Source organism: Loxodonta africana, chromosome 8, assembly GCF_030014295.1.
Source record: "Loxodonta africana isolate mLoxAfr1 chromosome 8, mLoxAfr1.hap2, whole genome shotgun sequence".
Classification (NCBI taxonomy): domain Eukaryota; kingdom Metazoa; phylum Chordata; class Mammalia; order Proboscidea; family Elephantidae; genus Loxodonta; species Loxodonta africana.
In genome coordinates this window covers 131,054,038-131,070,824 of record NC_087349.1, presented here as the reverse complement: position 1 = coordinate 131,070,824, position 16,787 = coordinate 131,054,038, and the positions used below count along the sequence as shown (strand labels likewise).

Below are 16,787 nucleotides of genomic sequence, written 5' to 3'. Positions count from 1 at the left end.
CACACGATTTGTTTTAATGGGGCTCCAGGGTGTTGTGAGAGACATATTTGACTGGCTAGGAGATGGCCGGTAATAGAAGCCAGATTACAAGAAGAGTATAGGGATCCAGAAATAAGAATAACCATAAACAAGGAAGGTACCCAGCCATCAAGATAAGATTTGACAACTAGTCTTTGTAAGAAGGGTGCAGTGATTCAGTGCAGGCCCCATGCTGGCCTCCAGGAAGTACATGTATACCCTAGAATGGAGAGCGCTGGGTGTTGACAATGAAAGAGCTCTACCAGTAGGGGCCCAGGTGACTCTGCTATGGGACCCTGCTTCAAAAAGTTGCAGTAGACATTTCTGTATCAACTGGAGAGACCATTGTAGTCTAAAATATGCAAGGAGATCCTCAAGGAGCATCAAAAACTGGGAACAAAGCAGTGGCACCATTGGGGTGGCCAAAGGAAAGGGTTGGAGACGTAAGTTGGCTGATATATGACCTAGGCAAAGGCTGATGAAGGTGGAAATAAAGTCAGAGGAATCTAGATGCACCCAAGAAGAGCTGCCCTGAGGGTGGCTGCAACAGGGAATCAGGGTTCAGGGGTAGGGGTCCAAAGTGCCCTTAGAGTGATGCATAGGGTAAACACCAGCTGAGAAGATAGAGAGAATCATGCCTTAAAAAGAAAAAAAACACCAGCTGAGAAGATGGAGCGAATCATGCCTTAGGCAGGGCAAAACAGGCCTGCTAAGGGAAGCCTGTCCTACAAGAGACAAGAGGCCTAGAACAGGAAGAACAAAAGTGACCTCTTCCAGGTGGCAGCTTCCCCAAGCCCTGCCCCCAATAGGCTACCACCCCTGCCCTCTATGCCAAGAATCTCCCAGCTCTTTCCCAGTATCTGGGTAGTGCTGTTAAGGTGAAGGAGGAAGAGAAGTGGGCACAGCAAGTCCTGGCTCTTGGGAGCAGCAGCTGAAAGTTGCTTTTGCAATTGTTGTAGGTCATTGTGAAACTCAGTCATCTCTGGCCCTCGGACTCCTGGACTTGTGTGAAATACAGACACTGATGAGACCCTCACTCACAGGGCTATAGAGGGCACAGATGAGATCATGGCTGAGAGTGCTTTACAAACTCTAGGATGGTATGTGATTAGTGATAAATGTGAGTGGCAGGTTTCCAGAACCCACGTGGAGGTGAGAGCAAGTGAGGCAACAAGGAAGAAAATTAACTTACCTCTTGAAGGGGGTTCTCAGAAGCCAGGGCTGGGAGGCTCAGGTTACAAACCATAAATAGTCTGCCAAGAAAAGGCTAATTCACCTGGAGATCCTGAAACCCTGGAGGAAGCAACTCGTGAGTGTCCCTGTGCCTGCTGTCCATTTTATTTTTCCCATATCCTGTGATATGCTCTTGCCCAACTGGGCCATTCATCTTACAGGTGTGAAGAAGGGAGGGTCTGTGCACCTGTTCTGGTGTACAGCCTGTGGATGTGGAAGGCAGGGCAAAGTGGGATAATAAGGGGCTCTTCTGCCTCCCACTTGGGTGCCTTGTCTTTGTGGGAGGTTTGCTTCCTGTGCTGGGACAGATAGGTGGGTAGGATGTGGTGCCCACCCAGACTCTGATGCTACCATAGGGAGGCCTCAAGTGGAAACTACAATTTCAACATCCCTCTTGGTTCCTTCTCTGTCCCTGATTTCTTCAGAAAGAAGGGCAGCATGAGGGAAAAAAATAGGTATTCACAGACCTGGCTGCTAAGCCCACCTGGGTGCCTGTGGGAGATAAACGTGCTTCTCTTAGCCTCAAATCGTTACCTATAAAATACGCTTCTTGGACTAGATCTCTGGTCCAATTTTCAGACAAATAATATCTTTTTTATATAAAATCTTATAAAATATATCTTTTTTTTTTACATAAAATATTTCTCTGAAAGCTTAGTGTAAACTGAACACTGCTTGTATTAAAGGGGCCCATGGCTCTGCCCACTCCCTCCGCAGCCCCAGCTAAGTCACCTCTGCGAATCTCAGGTCAGAAAACCTCTCAACTCTCTTCCACACCCCGTCCTGCTAAGATGGGCTGTGTGCTTTCTGCATCATCCTGAGCTAGTGGACAGGTTGCAGGATGCCTTTCATTCTTCCCTAGATCCAAGGCGGCTGCGGGCCAGGGGACACTGCCCTCCCTCTGGCCTGGACTTGGCCCTGGTGCTCATGACTGAGCCTTTGTCAAAAGAGTACTGCAAGGCAGCTGCTGCCAGTCCTCTGAGCTTGCTGGGCAGCTCACAGGTTTCTAGAGACTCCTAGGACACCCAAGTAATTTCGAAGTCAAAATTGAGGGAGGCTAGCCCAAAACAGGGGTCATTATAGCCCCAAATCACCAGTAGCCATGGAAGGTAGCACTTCTCTGGCCAGGAAGCCTCTCCCTTGCTTCCACCCAGCCTACCTGATGACCCCGTTTTCTTTAGACATCCCCCTCACACCAAGGTCCCTGAGGCTTTGCTCCCAGACTCTGCTCCCCACCCCCACCCCCCACCCTCATGACTCTTTCACTCTCCTAACATTCCAGGTTCACCCTGGGAGACAAATGATGCCCAACATCGGGAATGATCCAGGTTCTGGCCCCCATCCAGATTCTACTTGTAGCCAGGTTCCTAAGACCCTCTCAGGTGATACCTGGATGCCCTGTTGGACAGCTGCCCCACACCCCCCTAGCCCCCAACCCAAACTTGCCTTTCACCTGACTGTTTTGCCAACCTCACCTGCCCCCTCCCTCTAAGGTGGTCTGGGCACAACTCCAGGTGTCCCAGGGTCTTTAGAGTACCTAATTTGTACCTCTGAAAACTTTCACTGGGTTCCCCCTAGGAATTCCCTTGTGGAGACAGCATTGAGGCCAGGAATGGCACATCTCTTGGCAAATGCACAGCCATACCCTCAGCCTGTGCTGGGGATGAACATCATAAACCATCAGGATTCTGGCTCCTTCTCAGGACAGAGCTGTGGGTACCAGCGCTACTCCATCCAAGGCAGTTAGTGAGAGGAAGCTGCCTTCTCTGAGCTAAGCCAGCTGCCTTGATTGTACATTTAGGGAGAAGTAGTTCCTGGGAGGGGAAGCACTCTACCCAAAGGCACTCAGTGGATCCTTTCTGCTGTGACAGAAGTATGCTCCAGCCTGGCTACTGTCTGATGGCAGTGCCCAAGAGAAGGCACAAGAATGGATGGCACCCGATGCTTGAGAACAGGTGGAGACTGCTGGGACCATGTCAGAGCTCCAGCTGGATGACTCATACCCTCCAAGGCCAAACTGTGTGCCTACCTTGTCCCTAAGCTGCTTTTGGAACCCTGATGGCAAGGAAGAGGAGGCATGGCAGGCTTCTCCTGGCCTCCAGGAGCTGGGCCAAGCCCAACCCATATCCTTTTCCCAAGAAAATGTCCATTGTCTTCCTATTCATCTCCCCAGGCCATGCTGCTCCTGCCTCTCTCTACGTTGTTACTGCTCACACAGCTCTCAGGGATACCGGGAGCAGAAGTGAAGATCTATTCCCAGAAAACAGTGTCTAACGCCTGCACCCTGGTCATGTGTAGCCCCTTGGAGAGTGGCCTGCCTGGTCGTGATGGACGGGATGGAAGAGAGGGCCCCCGGGGCGAGAAGGGGGATCCAGGTAGAGCTGGGACCTTGGGCTTTCCTGGCAGGGAGAGGGTAGGCATTGGAATTGTAACCAACCCAGGAGCTTTGGATACTCTGTTATGGAAATCTTGCAGATAGACTTCCTCCTTTCCAAGGAGATGGATTTCCTGCAAACATGAAGTCCACATAAACACTTCTTGACCGGTTGGCAAATGACTGCTGCCCTGAGCCCTCAGGTGCCTCCCTCCATCACCCCAGCTGCGTTGACTCTTCCCAAGAATCCCCCGGATCTCCCCCACCCCAAGAACCAGCAGAGCAGGTAGCTGGGCTCTCCCATACTGGCTCCAGCATTCAGCAGTTGTTCATTCTGATTGAACAGTTCCTGTGTAGGTAGAGATTTTGAATATCACCCTTCCACATGAAGAGTGGGAAAGGATGAGACCCCATACTTACGCCTGATCAAATGGATTTTCCCTAATACATTAAGAAGCTTGCATTTCTTTGTCCAGCTCTGTACTTCAGAGCTAAATTCAGTAGTTCATTCAATCTGCCTACTTCATCCCAAGTGCGGATTTGTACAGAAAGCTGGACACAATGCCCGACAGAGCCTTTCATCACCAGCAGCACAGTGGCCCCTCCCACCACACACTCTCTTCTGCCACAGGAGCACAGATTCCAAGTCTGAAATGTCACCTTCCCTCTGCACAAATCTCTACATTCTCTTGCCCTTAAGTGGTACTTCTTCCTTCAGAAAGACAGATCTATATGATGGGAGTGTGCTGGGGCTGGGCAGGATGAGGGCTGTGAGGGATTAGCACCAACTACAACCCTGGTAGTATAGTGGTTAAGAGGTACAGCTGCTAACCAAAAGGTCAGTAGTTTGAATCCACTAAGCACTCCTTGGAAACCCTATGGGGCAGTTTTACTCTGTCATATAGGGTTGCTGTGAGTTGGAATTGACTCCACGGCAACAGGTTTTTTTTTGGGGGGGGGTGGTTTCATGCATGGTTTTCCTCACTTATTACCCTTGTTTCGCGGCTTAAAATTCTGCTACAAACCTGTTGCAGATCAGGTCCTGGTGCTAATCGCTGCATCTTGTTCAGTGGTAAGCATAAAGTAGGTGCTCCATGGATGGTTTCTTAATGAACAAAAGAACCACACAATGAGCAAATGGACAAACAACCGAATGAACAAGTTAGCACCACCTGTCAGGTGCCATTTCTGATATGAACGCTGGTTCTGGGAAGGGGAGAGCAAGGAGCCAATACCCGAGGGTAAATGCTGGCAGATTGCCTGTGGTCAATGCCATGGTCTTGGGGCAGGGGAAGGAGCACCGCACAGCAAGTGGGACATGCCTGAGCTTGAATCCAGCCCACTAGTCTGACCCCAGGAAAGCCTATTTTCTCACCTATAAAATGAGGGTGCCCATACCCATTCCACAAGGTGTGTGTGGAGGTGGAGATGTAATGTCTATGTCCTGCAGCTGCTAAAGGAATGCAGCTGGCTCCTCCTGGGCCTAGGGCCAGGTTTATATCCTTTTTTTTTTTTTTTTCCACTGCTACAGGCTTGCCAGGAGCTGTAGGACAAACAGGGATGCCTGGACCAGCTGGCCCAATTGGGCCCAAAGGGGATAATGGCTCCACAGGAGAACCTGGACCAAAGGGAGACTCTGGATCACGTGGTGAGCAACTGGGTAGGGAATACAGGTGGCTCCAGGTGGTGCTACTCTCTGCCAGTAGAGGGCGAACTCTCATGTTCCAGGGACATGCCAGCAGAGAACAGCCCAGAAAAAAGGAAGAAAGTCATTCTGAAGGGAGCACTAGCTGATTTCAGGGCAGACTGGGGCTACTGTTGGGTGGCACTCTTTTAGGATGATGTTGCCTGTCTGACCTCTATTAGTGCTCTCATCGTGCACTTTCACTTCCAAGATGACTCCGTGTCACTGAGTAGACTGGCCCTCTTCTCCAGGACCTCCAGGACCCCCAGGTGTGCCTGGTCCAGCTGGAAAAGAGGGCCCCTCGGGGAGTCAGGGGAACATAGGACCTCAAGGCAAACCAGGCCCAAAAGGAGATGCTGGGCCCAAAGGTAGGTAGTGGGTAGGTCGTGGGTCTGAGGGAGAAGGGAGGAGTGTTAGTGGAAGTCCCTGCTGGGCCCTATGGCATGCTCGAAGTGCCAAGAACAGCCCAAACCATTAGCACAGGAAAGGCCTTGCTGTGGGCTCCTGCCGGCTCATGAAGGGACAGATCGGCTGATCCCTGAGCTTGTGTCTCCCCACAAACCCACATTGACAATACTTTCTTACCCTCCACAGAGGACTCTGGACAGCAAGGAGCACAATCTCTCCAGTTCTCTCTCACCCTGGCCTGTGGGAGAAAATCTCCACTGCTAAGGAAATGATACGTGCCAAACACATTCTCAGGAGTATTTGTCCCTATTTGTCCCTTACTCAGGAGAAGCAGGAGCCCAAGGCATGCAGGGCTTGGCAGGAACTAGAGGCCCTACAGGTTCTAAAGGAGAGAGAGGAGCCCCTGGTGAGCGTGGAGCCACTGGAAATGCTGGGGCAGCAGGTGAGCTGGGACTGGGCCCCTGTTCCCATGTGCTCACATGGAGCTGTCACTGCCTCCTTTTCCACCACCACTAAAACCACCAAAGTCAGAGGCAGCATTGTTGGGTAACGGGGAGGATTTATACTCAAGGAGGATGCACCATTGGGCTCTAAGACTTTGTAGCCACAGACAGTGCAGTGCTGAGCAGTGAGGACACTCAGTACAGGGAGGTGAGCTGCTAGATGGCAGGGACAGTCAGTGTGCTGTGGAAGTGGACTGCTGGGACAGTCAGTGTGCTGGGGAGGTGGACTGCTGGGTGATGGACAGTCAGTGTGCTGGGGAGGTGGACTACTGAGTGATAGGGATAGTCAGTGTGCTGGGAAGGTAGACTGCTGGTGACAGGGACAGTCAGTGTGCAGGGGAGATAGACTGCTGGGTGACGGAGACAGTGCTGGTGAGGTGTACAGCTGGGTGACAGGGACTGTCAGTGTGCTGGGAAGGTGGATTGCTGGGTGACGGGGTGATAGTCGGTTTGTAGGGAGAGGGCATGGCTGGGTTCTGAGGACAGTTTGTGCATGGGGAGGATGTGTTCCTAGGCAGTAAAGACAGTGTACAAGGAGGGTGCAAAGCTGGGAAATGGGTATCCAGCTCACATAGCTCTTCTCCTCTGAGTCCAGGGCCTGCTGGAGCTGTGGGTCCACAGGGACCTCCAGGTGCCAGGGGTCCCCCAGGACTAAAGGGGGACAAAGGCGTTCCTGGAGACAGAGGTGCCAAGGGAGACAGTGGTCTTCCAGGTAAGGTAACCCCCTGTCTCTGAGAGCCGCCACTAGGGCGCCCGTGGGAGGGCATACCCCCTCTTCCTGGCTGTCTGTCCTGTGGATTACAGGGGGTGGATGAATGCAGCAAAGGCTGACAGGCTGGAAGGCAGGAGAACAAAGCTCTGGTCTTAGCCCCTAGTACTAGCTGGAAGCCAAACTTGGGTATTTTTTCCATCTGACCAATAGGAAAACCGTAGCTGCCTTTCAAATTCATAGGACTGCTCTGAGCATCAAATAACCCAATGAATGGGAGTACTTAGGGAATGTGTATTACTGATAAACAACAGGAAGGTGCAATCCTATTCCCAGAATTTGGAGTCGAAACGTTATCTGGTGTGATGTCAATAATGGACAGGGACCTGTTCAGGGGTGCCCTACCAGTTACTTCACAGTAGACCACAGGAAATCCTGGGGGCAGCGGGGGCCAGCTGTGCCTTCCCCCCCAATATGCGCCTGCAACTGGGCACCTTCTCTGAGGCCCAGCTTTGAGCCCTTCCCGGCTGTCCTGAACGAGTCTTCACTCAGCGCCCTCTCTGCTGCAGATGTGGCTGCTCTGCGGCAGCAAGTGGAGGCCTTGCAGGGACAGGTGCGGCACCTCCAGTCCAGCTTCTTGCAGTATAAGAAAGGTGAGCTCCTGCTCCTGAACCAGGGTCAGGCTTGGCCCCAGACCAGACCTGGGCCTTGGCCTGGCCCTGGGCTGGGCTAGACCTTTGGCTGGCCTGAGGCAGGCCTGGGCGTGGGTCTAGAGTGGGAATGCGGCTGAACCACGTTTCCGGCTGGACCCGGGGCTGGGGCAGGGAGAGGGCTAAGGCAGGGTAAAACAAGGCAGCTGCACGCTTCAGGAGCTGGAGGTAGGTCCATGGGACAAGTGAGAGGGATGAGAACTATGTTATCAGTTCACAGAGCTGGCAGAAGCATGGACCCTAAGGCTCTCAGACTCTTGAACCCCCGCAGCATCATTCCACCCGTGCCCCAAGCCGGATTAGCGCCGAGCTCTGTTCAGTTGGACAGACCTTCTCTGCTACGTCTGCCGTACTGGTCCCTGTGATAGAACCTGAGCACAAAGGCAAGGGGACACCCAGCCCAGGGTGCCTTTCTTCCTTCTGTGGGGCCAGGTTGGGGAGAGCCCTAAGGTATTGCTGCATAGCCCAAGGGAGCCCTGAATCTGGGTTGTAGGATTAGCTCCTAAGTATTCATGCTCATGGATAGGAACTTCAAGATCCGGTGCTTCACCCTCCCCTGCTCCGTGAACACATTTAGACATACACTCACACACACACAGACACACACACACAATAATGCAAACACGTGTGTACTTAAGCATAATCACTGCACGTACTGGTACATATGTGAGCACACACACGTATGTTGCACATGCAGATGTGCACATGCATCTGGGTGGACCGCAGCGTGCTGTTGCACCTTCAGATAAGTGTGTGGGCACACTCCTTGGTGCACGTGCATACTCACCATAGACACAGATCACACCCCCAGGAGCAGCACACACACTCCTGCTCTGACCTTGTCCAGGACTGCTCCGGGCGCCATCCTGAGCCTGTGGAGGACCTGCCCTTGAGCCCTTGTTGAAGCCACTCAGAGAAGGACAGTGGGTCAGTGTGCAGCCTGGACTCTGGCCAGCCCCGTGAGGTCAGGGTGGCCTCTGCCGAGGATTACCACGCTGGGGCCCAGAAGCCACAGAGTTAGAACGGGGGATAAAAAGATTATTGGACATGTCACACAAGTCACTGTGCAGTGAGCCCCCAATTCAGAGGTGAGGAATGAGAAACTCTGAAAAGGGAAGCGAGCACTTGGATAGATCTGCCTTCTGACTCTCAGCTAGGGATCGCTTCAGCATTGCCCCATCCCTTCTTTGATGCGCAAACACACACACCTCTCGGAAGCCCTCATCCCCTCACCCACTGCTTTGGGGTGAGGTTGACTGGCTGGGGCATCACCCACACGCAGACCACAGATTAGCACATCACAGCATTCAGCGATCCAACCCTGCCCTCTCCTCTCCCTCCACCACATCCCAGGGCACAGAGCCTCTCTGACCTATGGGGGTGAGAGAGGGCTGGCTGCATGGGTTTGCTGTGTGCTCAGAGACTGGCCTGTGCTGCCTGGTGTCATTTCTCTGGACCATGTTTCCCCAGTTCTACACAGTAATCAAAATACTAATTCTGGCATACAACACGGGGTGAACTGGAGATAGCACATCTGAACTTTGGGGTTAGAACGACCTAACTCCACGTTAGACAGCTGTGTGATGCTGGGCCTCTTATTTAACCTCTCTGAGTTCCAGTGTTCTCTGGAAATGGGGGGCCACAGTACCACCTCCCAAGGCTGCTGTGAGGATGCAGGGTGTGTTGTGCCATGGGGCTGCTCTGGAACCATGTGTCTCACCTTAGAGTCTTAGAGCTCCTGAGCCCTGGCCAGGGGCTGCCACAGCCCCAACCTGCTCCCCTGTCCTCGTAGTGGAGCTCTTCCCCAATGGCCGGGGTGTCAGTGAGAAGATCTTCAAGACAGGCGGCTTTGAGAAGTCCTTCAAAGATGTGCAGCAGATGTGCACACAGGCAGGTGGGCAGGTGGCTTCTCCACGCTCTGCGGCTGAGAATGCTGCTGTGCAGCAGCTGGTCATGGCCTACAACAAGGCAGCCTTCCTGGGCATGACTGACACCAAGACAGAAGGCAGCTTCACCTACCCTACAGGGGAGCCTCTGGCCTACTCCAACTGGGCCCCAGGAGAGCCCAACAACAACGGTGATGCAGAGAACTGCGTGGAGATCCTTACCAACGGCAAGTGGAACGACAAGTCCTGCGGAGAGCAGCGCCTGGTGGTCTGCGAGTTCTGAGCTGCCGGCTGGTGGGCGATGCCTGGCTCCACAGCCTGGCCAGAGAGTTAGGGCCCAGATCTCTGTGCTGCCTACATCCCAATAAAAAAGTGACTGACTGCCTCTCCCACCAGGGCTTTTCCACAGAGCCACGTAGTAACCCCAGAAGGCAGGGCTACTGCGGACAACTTTGTCAGATTAAAGAAAGAGGCCAGCTTCACACACTGGGTGACACAAACTGGTAAGCACTCAGCTACTAACCAAAAAGTTGGTGGTTCAAACCCACCCAGAGGCAACTTAGAAGAAAGGCTTGGCAATCTGCTTCCAAAAGGTCACAACTATGGAGCAGTTCTACTCTGCAACACATGGAGTCACTATGAGTCAAAACTGATTCTGTGGCAACTGGTTTGGTTTTTTGGTTTCACGTACTGAAGACCTGCCAAGGGAGAGATGGGTCAGCCTGCTTTCCCAGTTGCAAGGGATAAGATTTTGGGACTTCTTTTTTTTTTTTTCTGTCCCAAAATCCAGTGAGTCTTCCTCAGCTCTCACTGTCCCTGAACTATCAGCTGCATTTGATCCAACTGACTACTTCCTTCCCGCTCAAGGCCACCTCTTGGCTTCCAGGACTCCACTCCTACCTTTTACTCTGATCCTGCTAGCTGCTTCTTATCGGTCTTCTTTGCTGGTTCCTCTTCCTCTCCTTGAGCACTTACTTAGTGGTGGAGTGCCAGAGGCACAATTCTTCATTCTCATCTCTGCTTGCAGTCACTCCCAGGGTGATCTCATCCTGTTTCAGGGCTTCAGATTCCTTCTACTGGCACCCTTCCCAAAGTATATCCTGCCAAGTCAGAACTCTTCCATTAAATGCAGGCTGGAGCCCCTGTGGCTGCCTCTCTTCAAGGCTGAGCCCAGGAGGTGGCACAGTATCACTGGGTAGCTTTGTGAGGATCAGATAGGGGAGCGGGAAGTGGTCTGCCCAGCACCATGGGGACCTCTCCTCCTCCTGGCACTGACCAGGTACTCTCTCCGTCTGCATTAATATGGTTGTTTCTTGGCTCCTGGGAGGAAGTACCAGCTGCATAATCTTAACTCAATCTGAAATCCCATGACATTTGGAGCAGATGGTGTCTATCTAATACTCAAATTCACCCCTAATCCTCCCCTTGCCTGGAAAGTCCAGGAATGTTCTTCCCGCACTCTGACTCTGAGATAACCTGATCTCCCTTCTCATGTTACCAATATGAAAACCAAGGTGCAGAGAAGGGAGAGGACTGGGTCACAGGGAGTGTCAGTGGTAGAGCTGCGTCATGAACAAGGTCACTGAGCCCAAAGCCTGTGCTTTTGGTCTATAAATGTACAGGTCTAAGATTCCTATATATTCAGTTGATGTCATTGACACCCTGTTGCAAAAATGATTTATGAAACTCGAATCACCCCTGCACTTGCCTGGATGAACCACAGGCCCATAAAACCGAAAAACCAAATGCATTACCATTGAGTCAATTCCAACTCATAGCAACACTATAGGACAGAATAGAACTGCCCCCTACAGTTTCCAAGGAGCGGCTGGTGGATTCGAACTGCTGGGCTTCTGGTTAGCAGCTGTAGCTCTTAACCACTACACCGCCAGGTTTCCACAGGCCCATTGGAGGGAGCAACAAATCCCTCCCCTCCAAACAGGAAACGAACAACTGTCTCCATTGTTCCTGGGGACCAGGGGCTGCCCTTTCTGGCCCTTTTTGTTTGAAACCCCCAAGCCCCACCCCTCTTCCCAGTACTCTTGCAGCCACACCTCATACCTAGGGCAGCATTTCTAAAAAGAAACTGCACTTCCCAACAACATGTGCCAAACACTTGGCTGAAATCTTTCTCTTGTTACTGAAACAATCCCCAGTTCCTGGCAGCTTCTGACATTCAAGCTAGTTACACAATGATGAACAAACAACTCTCCAGTAGAGGCCCACGAGGCACATTCCTCAGGGGGCCTAGGAAGGCCTTACTGCAAATAAGACATGGGTAAGAAAGGGGCAGTGTGGGTGCTACTGTTTGCCATTCTTGGCTTAAGTGGGCGATGCTCTGCAGGACCTGAGAGAACCTGATCAGGGGATATCCCCGAGCCTCATCAATAACCTGAGTGAAGGAACCTTCTGGGACTTCTGTAAGAATCCTGTTGCTTCCATTCAGTGGGGCTTTCAGAAGCCCAAGCACAAGAAACAAGGGCAGTGTTTTTGGCCAGTGGAACAATAACGTCATCTCTTTTAAGACGTGTAGGAGACCCTACCAGCCCTCTGTGCACCCCAAGGCAGAGTCTGCACGGTTTTCTTAGTTACAGGTCCCAACATGAACTCCTCTGTACTTTTGAGAATGTGGGGTCACCCACTAAATAAGGAAACAGTAGCATTCTCCAAAAGAACCTGATTTAGAGAAATGTCTAGATTCTCTCCCTACCGATTCTGCGAAAAAGGTGCCCACAGACTGGTTCTGACTTGCTTCAGAGAAATACCCCAAAAGTCCCAGAGGGACCAGGTGACAAGCCCACAGATCCAGCCTCCACAGGGCCCAGGCAAGCATAGCAGTGAAGTTATGCCCCAGAGTGGGTTCTGAAATTGCCCTGAATCCAGATCCGAGAGAGAATAGACAAGGAGGACAGTGTGGTTGAAGGCGTGGGTCCTGAGCTAAGGAGCTCACAGTCTAAGTGTGGAAAGCAGACAGACGCACAGGCAGGAATTCTGCCAGCACTGAGGGCTTGCTGGACAGTGAGGACTGCTAGAGCCCAGCATGTCAGACCTGTGGTCATCCTGTGGAAACATGCATCTGGGTCTGCTCTGAGGAAGCGGTATTTAGGGAAAGGCATTCCAAGTGGGTATAGAAACCAGGGAAATGTGCCAAGGAGACTAGCAGGAGCACCCAAAGTTGCAAACAAGGGGCTCATGGGACCCCGACGCTCACCTGGCCCACTGTTGTCTTTCTGGGTTTGCTGGCCAGCCAATAGAAGGCATCCAGCAGAAGGCAGCACCAAGCCATAGCCCTGTTTCACCAGGCCACAGCTGCCTGGCAAAGGAAACCCAGCACCATCCATGAGGACTGCCCATAAAGGAGGCTGTGCGACATGCAGGGTTTCTGACTGTTTGACCTTACTCCAAAGTGAGTTTGCTGCTTCCTCCCTGGGATCCAGCTTGGGTCTGAGCCAAGCGCCAGAGAAGGGAGTTAAATGATACATTTGTGGGAGGACTCAGATTCATTCATTCATTCATTTGCTTATTCATTCATTACTGAGTGTCTGTGTGGCTCCCAGCCCTTTGGTAGGCACTGGAACAGCAGACGTGAATGATGTAGTCTTGTGGTAGGCCAGTACTGCCCTCACTGCTTTACATGTATCAGCGCACTTCTTTCTCACAACAGCCCTGGGACGTATGCACTGAGATGATCCCCATTTTACCAAAAAGGGGACTAAAACACAGAGAGGGCTGGTGTCTTGCCCAGGGTCACTCAGCTGGAAAGTTGTGGAGCCAGGATTTGAACCCAGGCTGTCTACTCCAGAGCCTCACTCTTAATGACTTTGCTGTATTGACATGGCTTGAACAGGTAAACCAGAAAATGGCCAAGATGATTTCAGATGATAGTAATTGCTAAGAAGAAAGTAAAATGGGGCAATGCTATGGTGACTGAGTGTGATGGCTAATTTTGTGTCAACTTGGGTAGGATATTTAATCAACCACTAGTCTAAATGTTGCGTTGAAGGAGTTTTGTACATGTGGATAATATCTACAATCAGTTGACTTTAAGTAAAAGAGATTATCCTTGATAATGGGGGCGGGGGGGCTTACCCAATCAGTTTTAAGTGTGTTTTAAGAACAAAAACTGAGGTTTCGCAGGAAGAAGAAAGTCTGCCTCAAGGGTGTCACATAGAAATTCTACTGAGTTTCCAGCCTACAGCCTGTCCTATAGATTTCAGACTCAAGACTGCAGCATCAACTCCTGCCTGAGTTTCCAGCCTATCAGCCTATACTATGGATTTTGGACTTGCCAGCCCCCACAATTGCATGAGTCAGTTCTTTAAATCAACAGATTCCATTTCTCTGAAGAACCACGACTGATACACTGGAGTTGGGGCACCTTAGACTCAGTGGTTGGTGGAGGACTTTGGGGTGGGAGTGGGAGCTGATGATGACATAAGATCTAAGACCTGGCAGGGGTGGAGGATCATGTTAGCATCCAGATGTCCCAGCACACATTTGGGACCACTTGTGGCCCCTCTAACCCTCTTGTCCATGACCAGACACCTACAGGTCTCACCCAAAGCCTCTGGAATTCCAGCCTGGGCAACCTCCAGAGCCAATGCTCCTCCATGAGCTGTGCAGAGAGAGGCCTGGACACAGGCTGCAGGAGGAGAAACTCCAGCCTGGGAAACCACCAGAGCCAATGCACCTCTGTGAGGGGCGTGCAGAGAGGCCTGGACATAGGCTGGGGGAGGAGAAGCTGAGTCTCCCAACACCAGGACACTGAGATCTGTTGGTCTCCATACAGACACTCGATGAACACTCACACGTGCACAATACTGCTCACATACAAACACTCCCAAGCCCGAATACACACAATTCCCCACTCAGGGTCTCGCCTGCTACCTCACATGTCCTGCTACTCGCCAGAGCTATTCCAACTGCTGCTCGCTTCTCAGTGCCTGAGACAGCAGTAAGGCCCTGAACATGCATACGGAAGGATTTCGGTCAGAGGTTTGTTTTCAGTAGTGTGGATCAGTTGAGGGGATTACTTGGGGTCTGGCACTATAGAGTTAAACAAGGCCCCCTTCACCTCACGTGTGGCCTACAAGGTGTGGAAAAGCCCTAGCTTCCTGGGTGCAGGGGCTCCTGTTGTGGTGAGAAGCCGGCAGAATGTGGCTATGGTCAATGTGCTGCTCCGGCAGTGGTTTCAAACCTGCCAATCAACCAATACTTGGGAACCTCGCTGATAGAACAGATGTCTGAAATTTTGATTCAGTGTGGCCACGACCCTGGGATTTTGCCAAGCAGCACAAGCAATGTTGCTGGTCACATGGTGCTGGGATGACCACTCTGCAGAACATGCGAGGAGTACATGTACTCTGAGTTGTCATGATGAGCCTAGACTGAGGCTTTGCTTAGCTCATAAATGAATGCTTATATGCCACTTCTTGTGAGTATGGCACTTGCATTTGCCTGAACAAACCCTTAGTTCATAGTTGGAGACACCATCCTTCCTCACACAGGCACTCACCACAACCCTCTGCTGCCAGGGCTGGGAGTGCTGTTTCCCCCAGGAAGCCCCACCCTAGGCTCCTCCCATCTTCCAAGCAACCCAGCAGCCACTCTGCTTAAAGAAGTCCACTTCCCAACATCCCCATGATGACATAAGATCCCTTCCTGACTATTGAAAAAAAATCCCCGATTCCTGGCAGGCTTCAAAGCACAGACCAGTTACACAATAACGAGCAAACAGCTTCCTGGTCCAGAGGCTCCACCATGACACACTTACCAAGGAGGCTGTTCTAGGGACTATGGATCCCTGGCTCTGATGGAGACCCCGTGTGTTGGCTAGAGCTCTGACAGCCACAGAGAGGGTGTACAGGCTGGTATGGGCAAGACGGAGGTTTGAGAAATGTGACTGCTGAGCCTTCAGCTGGTACCCTAGCACCATCCTCTGGCCTGGGCATAGCCCACAGTAACAGCAATTACTACTTTCACACAGACAGTACGAGCTATGACTACAAAGAGAGAGTGTCCTGCAGAGACAAGGCCCCACAACTCCAGGATCCAGAACCTTAGCTGGAGCCTCACCCCAAATGTCATGAGTTCTCATTCTGGTGGAGGAAGCAAGCAACGATAACTCTGGCTGTGTCTGCACTTTGCAGGGGTACATTGATTTACACACATAATTTAAACCTAATCCTCATCCCAAGGGCAAGGTGTATTGGCCATGCTAACTTACCCTGAGTGGCTTTCTATAGAATTCAGAAATAGCTGGTAAGTGCTCAAACCATGATTAGTTTGACCAGCGTAGGCAGGTAACACACTGAAAATTATGCTCAGATTCTGCAGCCTTGCTCCTGAAATGGGCTCTGCAGGTCTGAATCCATGTGACAATTAAGTCATCATCTGTAGAAACTGGAAAACACCTCTGACCTAGTCTTCCTTAGCTGCCTCTTAAACATGACGGTCTTGCCTCAGAGCATGCCTGGAGAGGAAGCTTGTGTTCAGACCTCTGTGGAGCTTGGACTGTGCCTCTGGGGCCATGCCAGAGGAAGAAGAAGGTCTGGCCTCCGTGTGCCACATCAGGGCTGAAGGAGAGGCAGCTGAGTTGGTGGGAAGTTCAGGATTTGGAAGCAGGAAACTACACTTTGAGGCCAACTTTTTTTAGAGACCAACTTATAGACAGGGAAACTGAGGCCTAGGGAGCCAACGTGCCTTCTCCATTGCCACTGGGTTTTTGTCAGGGAGTTGGCCTCAAAGTGTAGTTTCCTGCTTCCAAATCCTGAACTTCCCACCAACTCAGCTGCCTCTCCTTCAGCCCTGATGTGGCACACGGAGGCCAGACCTTCTTCTTCCTCTGGCATGGCCCCAGAGGCACAGTCCAAGCTCCACAGAGGTCTGAACACAAGCTTCCTCTCCAGGCATGCTCTGAGGCAAGACCGTCATGTTTAAGAGGCAGCTAAGGAAGACTAGGTCAGAGGTGTTTTCCAGTTTCTAGCCCCAAAACCAGGACAATTTCAGCATGGAATGATATGGCAGAGATTCCTGTTTCATCAGAACAAAGGACTCAAGAGGTTTCTCAGAGTCATCACCATTCCTGAGGTTCCAAGGACCCTGGGATCCATCCCTGGAGTCCCCAGCCTGGGTTTGTTGGGTTTCCCATGCAAGAGATGTCAATTATTGTAGGTCCCTGAGTAAAGGAAACTTCCTGCTCACAGTCCTTGAGATAGATAGAGAGAAAGTGACTGTTACCCTCTTGTTCCAGGTCCTGAGCG

At 51.7% G+C, this 16,787-nt stretch overlaps 1 protein-coding gene across 1 annotated transcript; it reads left to right on the top strand.

Annotated features, from left to right (window-relative positions):
- The first annotated feature begins 3,427 nt into the window (after positions 1-3,427).
- SFTPD (surfactant protein D) lies at positions 3,428-9,996 on the top strand. The gene is made up of 7 exons (XM_064290394.1): positions 3,428-3,626; positions 5,157-5,273; positions 5,561-5,677; positions 6,043-6,159; positions 6,816-6,932; positions 7,499-7,582; positions 9,432-9,996. The coding sequence occupies exons 1-7, from the start codon at positions 3,428-3,430 to the stop codon at positions 9,806-9,808; spliced, it is 1,128 nt and encodes a 375-aa protein (XP_064146464.1). The 3' UTR covers positions 9,809-9,996.
- Positions 9,997-16,787: the final 6,791 nt, after the last annotated feature.